Source organism: Calidris pugnax, unplaced genomic scaffold, assembly GCF_001431845.1.
Source record: "Calidris pugnax isolate Ruff unplaced genomic scaffold, ASM143184v1 scaffold50, whole genome shotgun sequence".
Taxonomy (NCBI): domain Eukaryota; kingdom Metazoa; phylum Chordata; class Aves; order Charadriiformes; family Scolopacidae; genus Calidris; species Calidris pugnax.
The window spans coordinates 2385140-2393639 of NW_015090780.1; the positions used below are offsets into that span (position 1 = coordinate 2385140).

An 8500-nucleotide genomic window follows, 5' to 3' on the forward strand; every position below is an offset into this window, starting at 1 on the left:
TGCCCAACGTGTGACCTGCACGGAGTACCAGCCTCCTTGAAAAATGGCCTTTAGAAATCCAATTTCCCACCATGAGCCTTGGGGAATTTCTAAGGTGCTTGTTGCTGGAACTAGAGGGGCTGAAACCCAGTATTTCCCCATTGAATGCTGCGGAGTAGGAACTGCACATCTCTGGACCCAGGGAGGAGCTGAGGAATATCCAAACTCCCTCCCTCCAGGGTTCATAGAGCAAAGGGGTTTAAAGAAATAGGGTTTTCTGTTTGCTGTATAGGTGTTTGAGAACGTGTGGTTGCAGCGTGTGACTGAGTGATGTTAGTTTTACACTAAAGAGGAATGTTTTCCCTTCTGCTACCCTATTGCTGGCTGTGGGATGGAGAGGTGCTCAGTGCTGCACAGGACCCAGCTCTCAGGATGGAACTCATGCTTCAGCTTTAAGTCAATTTGATCCCTCATCTGCTGTTTATTAAATTAATACCTGGTGGTTCCCTGGAATGAGAACTACAGATTTTCATAGCGTGTCACAGGTGCTCAGGTGCTGCAATGAGGGTCAGGAGTCCTTACACCCAGTGGAAAATATGGTGGGGTCTGTCATTCGAAAAGGCTGACAACTGTTGAGGAAGAGATGAGACAAGAAAAGACAAGTAAAGTTTGATACTACACTGATGTTATTTATAATCTCACTACAGACCTAATTTCTCTTGTGGTTTTAATCCTTCCCATTTTCAGCCAGCAATCTATTATATTGAAAGATACTTGAGATGCTTCAGGAGTAGGGAAATTATTATACATAAAATATGTAGCCAGTATTATTAGAACAGACTTTGATTAATTTTGCAGCTGGCAAAATTACCCTGCCTGAAAAAGAAATCCATTTGCTATCCGTGTGGAAGTAACTGTGTTAATATCAAAGCTAGTTTTAAAATGAAACAGAGAGGGCTCTACTCCACGTCTCCCGTGCAAGGAATCAGGGATGCCAGATGAAGGGCTGGAGTGATAATTCCAGCTAACACAAGGAATTACCCTTTCCTCCACAAAAAATTCTTCATGACTTCAGTGGAGTTGTTTGTGGTATATTTAAGGTATGTTCAAGAATATAGATATATTCAAGTAACCTCTTGCCTCAGTCTCACCTTTGATTTGCATGTTGCTTATGGGCAGAGACTAATATTTGTATTTCAGCTCCGTGTTTGTACAGCACCAAGCACAGCAGAGCCCTATTCCCATGGGCAGGTTCATCAGCCCAATAACTCAACAGCAGAGATACTTGCCCAGGCCAGTAATATCTCTCGGGCTAATTACCCCGTTAATCTAGAGGAGTGATTTTGAAGAGCGCTTGGACAAGATTAAAGAGACAGCTTTCATTAATTAACAACTGTTTGGGCTTCAGGTGCTACAAAGGTCCCAGATGGCCCCATATCCACCACCTCTGGCTGCAGCTGGGCTCTGCATCTCCCCCTTTATTTCTCATGCTAAAAGTTTTCCTCCCCACTGCCTGTTTGCTGGAGAGCAGGGATTCTCTCCTCCTCCTCCTCCTAAGCAGGAGGTGGGCAGGTCTAACTACATTAAATATACAAACACACTGTGCTCCCTCGCTGCTCCACCGAGGGCTGGCGTGGGCATCGGTGGCCCGTCAGCAGCAGAATCTGAGCAAAAGCTGCCCAAAGGGCTGGGGGAAGGGTGATAACAGGAGCAGCAGCAACAAATAAAGCGAGCAGCCAAACCGCCCCGTAGGAAAAGGGGAGAGGAGCAAGCAGGAGAGCCCAGGCATTTTGTGTCTCTTTACAGGAGCTTTCTGAAGCCCTCGTGCATCTCTTGTGAGTATTTGTGCATCTGTGTCCCAGGGAAGAGCATCCTTCTAGGAGGAAGAGCTGGAATCAGTTAGAAGAGAAGAGAAAAAAACAAACCATCGGCTACTATCCCTTCCCAGAGACAGGTGAGAGGGAAGAAGAGAAAGGAGTTTAGAGGAATGAAGCTGGAGGATCCAGAGACTCAGAGAGGAAAAGTTGCCCTGGCAGTAGACTCTGCATACTAGAGCCTGAGCTCTGCTCCACGATGGGATTTCTCGCGTCTAAAGGAAACCTCCTCCTCCTGCTGTGTGCCAGCGTCTTCCCCGGTAAGTTTGAGAAAGATTTCCTACCCCTGCTCTGCTCTTTAGCTCTTTTCTCCCTTAGCCCTCTCAAAGGCATGCTGTGGAAACTGGAATTTCCCCCCACTCCTGCATCCTCCTGCCCCATGGCTGCAGGTCCCCTAAATACCAGCCTTCCCTGAGCAATGCTTTGTTTTTATTTTCTGCTCCTTGCCTGGTTTGATGGGGAAAGAGTTAACGCCGCGGTGGGGAAGGGGACAGGAGGGGAGGACACGGGCAGGGGCTCAGCATCCTGCTTTTTTTGCCTGGGTTTTTTTCTTCCCTGAGTAAAGTGTGTTAATGTGTCTCCGGGCTACAGCTCTGGCTGGGGAGAGTACAGCCAGCGCTCGGCTAATGCTTCCCTTTGTATAATCCAGGGTGGCTAAAGACTAAGTAGGAGCCATATTCCAGGAGGGATGCGGGGAGAGCCCCCGGCTCCCTCTCCCCCTGTCCCTGTCGGAGGATGTCTCTGTGCAGCCCCCACAGCAGCGCAGCTCCCCCCCAGCAGCCCCTTGGAAGGAGGGTGGCTTTAATTTTTAATAACCAACAGGCACCTCCGACAGCTCCTGGAGCGTACGTGCAGGGTCAGGGCTGCTCCTTGCAGCCTCCAACTTTTAAAGTCTTTATTGAGGGGAACTGTGGTCTCGTTTCCCAATTTGTTCTCTTCCCCCCGTCCTCTTCCTCACCCATCGTTTTTGTGAAAGACCAGCTATGAAGGCTGGTTTGAACAGCTGAATTTCAGTCTGCTTTTCGGGGGTTTTTTTGTTTGTTTTTTTTGTTTTTTCTGATGCATTTGATGCCAGTTTTTATGTGTAAATCTGATCCAAAATCCCTATCCCCCAGCATTAGGCTGCCTTTTCATTTTTGCCTTGCCCTTCTAGTATCCCTCCTTCCTCCTTGCAGACTTCAGTGTCGGAAAGTTGCCGCAAAGTGGTCATAAAAATTAAACCAGATACATGAGGAGTATCTCATGTAGTGGTTTTTGAACGGTTTTACTGATGCCCCCACTTTCTGCAGACCAATCCTGCTCTGCAATGGAAATCCTACGTTGGGAATTGGCCAGGGTGGGCGAACAGAGTGAGAAATACAAGGCAAAGCCTGGGGGTAGCGGGGAGGCAAGTCACCAGGGTGGCATCACCACCACCCCCCATTGGTGTGTGTCCCTCCTTGCCCGTCAATGGGGTTAGCAGCGAGTCACCTCTTGGAGAAGGCTCCAGTTCTGCCGGTGCTTGGAGCTACACACACGTGTTTAATGCTGCTGTGCCCCACGCCTTCCCCGCAGCCCTCGGCCACGTGGAAACTCGAGCCCACGCGGAGGAGCGTCTCCTGAAGAAACTCTTCTCTGGTTATAACAAGTGGTCGCGCCCCGTCGCCAACATTTCTGATGTGGTCCTCGTCCGCTTCGGCTTGTCCATCGCCCAGCTCATCGATGTCGTAAGTGCAACCCGTTCGTGCAACAAGCGGCCAAGATGAACGGGGACAGGGCTTGGGGAGAGGCTCCTGGGGCATACAGGTTTTACTGGCTGATCCAGGGTTGGGTTGGGAAGGCTTTGCCCTCAGCAGAGAGGAGTCGTCACGCAGACAGCTCTGCTGGAGTGAGGGGTGACTCATGTGAGTAGCTGGTCGTCAAAGTGCACCCTTTATTCCTCATTTACTATACGCAAAATCCCAAATTCCTTGTCAAAACCTGTGGGACTAATCACAGCAGAGCAGTGGAGCAACTGGTAATGCCAGAGAGTCTGGGCTAAGGAGAAAAAACAAATAGCTGATTTGGAATTTGAGCCATAATTATTAACACTAATTTACACAAGCTAATAGGAACAGCGGTTTATGCATCTCTGGAAGATAGCTTGCCTGAAGAGCTTTCTACAAATGAAGTTTTGAGGGTTCTTAGCTAATCTGGCAGATATTAACAAGATAATTGATTCTGAGTGTTTGCTCAAATAGAAGATCTGTGTGTGTAAACTGTGTATGCTGTGTACTAAACAAAGTGGTCTGCACTCTGGACTGATGATGTGCGCTGTATTTAAAGGAGTACTCTACCACAGTGTGCTGGGGTCAAGTGTTGAACCCAAAGCAGATCCCTGCAGGGCTGCAGATGTTAAGCACACACACACAGAGGCTTTCTAGCTTGTGCAGATCCTGCTCCCACCTGCTTCTCTCTCCTGTCCCTGGTTGCACGCAACACTTCCCAGGTCAGTGTGTCTGTGCAGATGAATGTCTCTTGAACAAGTATCATCCTTGCTTTTGGAGGCTCTGTCACTTTTTACTGTATTTGTGTACTGTATTTCTGTGTGGCAGAGTAAAAGGGGTGATAAAGGAAAGTGTAGTGCAATTTGAAGAAATTACTGGTGTGGGACAACCATAACTCTTCACGTCATTTTATATTTTGGGGTAAGACTTTTGAGATGCAGAGGAACCAGACCCAAGGTGGTATGGGAGGTGGGCAATCAGACACTAGTTGGTGGAGAGTGGCATCTCCTCCTTCAGCTGGTCTAGTGGGAGGTGTCACTGCCCATCACAGGGGGGTTGGAATTCGTTAAGTCTTTGAGGTCCCTTCCAACCTGAACTGTTAATAGTCTTTGAGGTCCTTTTCAACCTGAACTGTTCTATGATACGTGCAGAAGCCATCAGCTTCCAGCTTTGCAGCACAGAAATGGTCTTCCATTCCCCTCCTCTCTCTTACGTCAGCCTGAGGGATCCAGGGCTGTTTGCAGTTGCTAATGTTGAAGTTGTATGGTTCTTATCTGAATAATTGATAAGACTAAAGATGAGACATTAGTGTCTGTGGAGGCATGAGAGACACTTTCCATTATGCAGCTGCTGAATCGTGGAAGGGTGGGATCGATACACCTGCTTTGTAGTGCTTTTCCCAGTTTACTTAAGAAGAATTAATCTTCTTAAAATCATGTCAGTGGTTAGAAGTGCAACTAGCAGGCAGTTCCGTGCCGGGGCCACTGGGTAGGGCTGGAGGAGATCTCCTGTCCCCTCCTGCCCCAGTCTGTGTGGTTGGGGACTTCTGACATCCCCTGCCACCACCGCAGCATTGCCACTGTCTGTCCCCCTTCCTGACAGTGATGCTGTTTTGGTGCAAACCCCGCTGCAAGTGTTAGACCCAACATTCATCTCCCAACGACAAAAAGTCTGAAAGAGAAATCAGAGCCTTATTCAAACTCCAGCTCCTGCTGACAAAAGGGGGTGGGGAACAAAAATCAATGTGGATCTCGCCTTCCCTGCATGTCCTTACCTCACCCTGGTGTGCTAAGGGCTTCTGAGCCCAGAAAGAAATGGTAAGGGATCAAGAATCTTTCCAGGAGCAGCCACTGAGGAACAGATTTGGGCTCCTAAGCCCATGTCTCTGCAGGATGTTGGGTGGTGTATTCACCTTGAGAAAAGAGGCCGGGCAGTGTGACACCACCATCCACTCAGGGTCACCTGCTGTCCTCTGGGCTGGCTCCACACAGGAGAAGGCTCCTGTGCAGATGGGGGTGGCAACTGGTCATTAGCACATTGCAACCCCCTATGAGACAAACCCAAGGGACCAGAGTCACGCTCCGTTTGGGGCAGGAGGGTGGCAGAGCCCTCAGGTGTAACGATGGGCAGGAGCTTCCACCAAGGGTCTGCACCCAGCCAGGGGGGAAAATTCCTGTAAAAAGCAGCAACTGCCAGAATGGCATTCCCAGCGCAGAGGCCATGGTGGAGGATCTCAGATGTTGCATTACAAAGTGGTAGGAGAAGCAGATGCTCGAGAACTGGTCCAGGGCATGGCAGCCTCCTCCAGTGGCATTTCTGATCTCTCACCTGCAACCCAGGAAGCAGCCGCATTCTTTCCTTTCTTTGTTACTCATTTAAATGTATTTTGTATTCCTCCTTCTTCCGTGGGCTTCTGGTCCCTAATCCCCAGATGAGGATATCTCTGATCAGGTTTTACACTTGATGCCACAACTGCAATGAGTAGGCTGAACAAGGAGGGAGCATAGCTCTGCCATGAATCTCCTGGCTTTTAACACTTAAAATTAATGAGCGAGGTTAATGATGAGCAGTTTGCTTCCAAATGAGCCCTGTCGATTGAGCTGGTTTTGATGCCAGACCAAAGGAAGCGACAAAATAATCAAAGACACAAATAAGCTCTGAGCTCTGGTGTGACACTTAAATCAGACCAGGAGTAAGCTTTGCCCCACGTAATTCACCTTATTACAGAGGTTGTTTATGAAGGGGTAGTAGTTGGTAGAAAAATCCTACCAACTGCAGCATGGGTATACACCAGGCTGTCCTAAGGTTACATGTCAGCAGAGTAGCTTGGGTTTGTTCAGAAAAGCCAATCCATAGTGCTCAAAGTTCATGTATTTGGTAGAAAGAGAAATACTGCTGAGATTCATGTTTCCAGACCTATGTTCGTGGATAACGTTTCACAGTAGAAATACTAAACACTGCCTGCAGATGAAACTCAGCATTGATAGATATCTATACACCAACAATCCCCTTCCTTCAGTGGTCAGGTCAAAGCTGAGTTGTGGAGCCATTTTCTCTGCCCTTCCCCGTCATCGTAGGCTGAATCCATCAGCACCCAGAAAAATCCCAATAAATTATAGTCCGTCTGCTCGCAAGATTGTTTAGGTGCAGGCTCAGCTGTTCTGTGGTATCAGGCAGCTGTGCCCTCTCCCATGTTAAATGACAGAAACATCTGCTTTTTATTTCCAAGATGGGACTTACATTTATTGTGAAGGTGATTTGTAATCACAGAAATGAAGTACAATTAACAGAAATTTAATGAGTTCCTTGGGCCGCTTCGTCTGCTTCTGTAACCAGTATCTGATCTTGTATTTCAGGATGAGAAAAACCAAATGATGACCACAAATGTGTGGGTGAAGCAGGTGAGTGCACCAAAATATGTGCTTTTCCATATTCCTTTTCGTTTTTTTTAGTCTGAACTGTCCCAGTTTTAACCGCCTTTTTTTTTTGGCAGGAGTGGCATGATTACAAGCTCCGCTGGGACCCCCAAGAATATGAAAATGTCACATCCATCCGAATCCCCTCGGAGCTCATCTGGAGACCAGACATTGTCCTCTACAACAAGTGAGTGTGAGCGCTGTGGCCAGAGGGCAAAACTATTCTTGCGAATTCACTCTGCCTATGGTGACAAGGTGCTTTTTGCAGTTGTTCCTCCTTATTTTGTGGTTGAATTCCATGTAGACTCTCATAATATCTGTCCCAAACATGCCTTAAATGACGTGACAAACATTTGTCACAAGGGCTTTGTTCTCTTAATGATCCTTTCCCTGGACAGCAAGTTCTGTGAGTATTGTTTTCTCTTCACACGTCAGATACACAATTAAGTTGAATTTGAGCTTTCAGTCCTCTTCAGTCTCATTTCACCAAGGAGCTCTTCCCTAATTCATCACCATCAACTGGAAAAGTCAATTACTGGGGATGGGCTTAATATGCTGAAATTTGCTAGACTTGCACGTCTACAAATACAGGTTTCAGGTCAGCCCAATACCATTCTAGAATTATTTTTAAACAGTTATTTGTTCCTGATCCCAAAGGCTTTAAATCTCTCTCTCGTATGGACACTTCCTGGGGAGTAGGTGGTTGTTTTCTTTCTTTCCTTTGGAGCCTGTTGATATTCTTGGAAAGATTGTCCAAGTGCCAAGACTGTTTTCTCCTTAGCTTGTCACACACCAGAGCTCTCCAGTCTCCTAGGAAGCAGGTTATCCCAATCTCCCGCCCCAGCACAGGCTCCAGAGAAAACACTTGCCTCAAACATCAAACAAAAACATCTTTGTATGTGGCTAACACTCAGAGGAAACACTCAGAACAGAAGCCAGGCTCATTTTTAATAAACAGTTGCCTGGTTCTAGTTTGATAGGATTTTGCTTTTGTTTTCCAGAAACAAAAAATGGCTGAGGGGAGGAATCTGTCCAGGCGATTGTGAGCTTTGGAGACTCTGGAAATTGTTATCTTTCCCATTAGCTTGTCTCTGATCCTCAGTGGTGTGGAGTGATTGCAGACCTCTTGGAAATCACTGCACCCTCACATAGCACTTTTCAGAGATTAGACTGATGGGAATGACTAATTCATAGGCACTTGGACCTTTCTGTCCTACAGGGACACTCTCTGAGCACGAATATTACATTACAAGTGCCTGGCGTTGCAGCCAAGAAAGGTGTTCACAGCTTCCACTGGAAAAAATGAATGTCCTTGTCCTTCTCATTGCTTAATTAATGATGACGGAAAGGATTATTATTTTTGGAGCTTCTGGTGATTGTTGTGGTGGACCATAGTGCCAAAGGAAACAGTGCTACACAAATCTCCATCATCCATGGGACCTTTGTGGTTCAAAGCATCCATTTGCTGGAACTGCTGGTACACAAG

At 47.2% G+C, this 8500-nt stretch overlaps 1 protein-coding gene across 1 annotated transcript; it reads left to right on the top strand.

The window, feature by feature from the left end:
• The first annotated feature begins 1610 nt into the window (after window positions 1-1610).
• Window positions 1611-7205, top strand: LOC106895496 (neuronal acetylcholine receptor subunit alpha-4-like). The gene is made up of 4 exons (XM_014954930.1): window positions 1611-2113; window positions 3408-3559; window positions 6955-6999; window positions 7092-7205. Exons 1-4 carry the CDS (start codon window positions 2053-2055, stop codon window positions 7203-7205), a joined length of 372 nt encoding a protein of 123 aa, XP_014810416.1. The 5' UTR covers window positions 1611-2052.
• Window positions 7206-8500: the final 1295 nt, after the last annotated feature.

What these genes read in the sequence shown, in the direction of transcription:
- LOC106895496 (XM_014954930.1), top strand. Translation starts at nt 2,053, where the DNA reads ATGGGATTTCTCGCGTCTAAAGGAAACCTCCTCCTCCTGCTGTGTGCC. An exon ending in GTGTGCCAGCGTCTTCCCCG is followed by an intron (nt 2,114 to 3,407) that starts GTAAGTTTGAGA and finishes CCTTCCCCGCAG; the next exon opens with CCCTCGGCCACGTGGAAACT. An exon ending in CAAATGTGTGGGTGAAGCAG is followed by an intron (nt 7,000 to 7,091) that starts GTGAGTGCACCA and finishes TTTTTTTGGCAG; the next exon opens with GAGTGGCATGATTACAAGCT.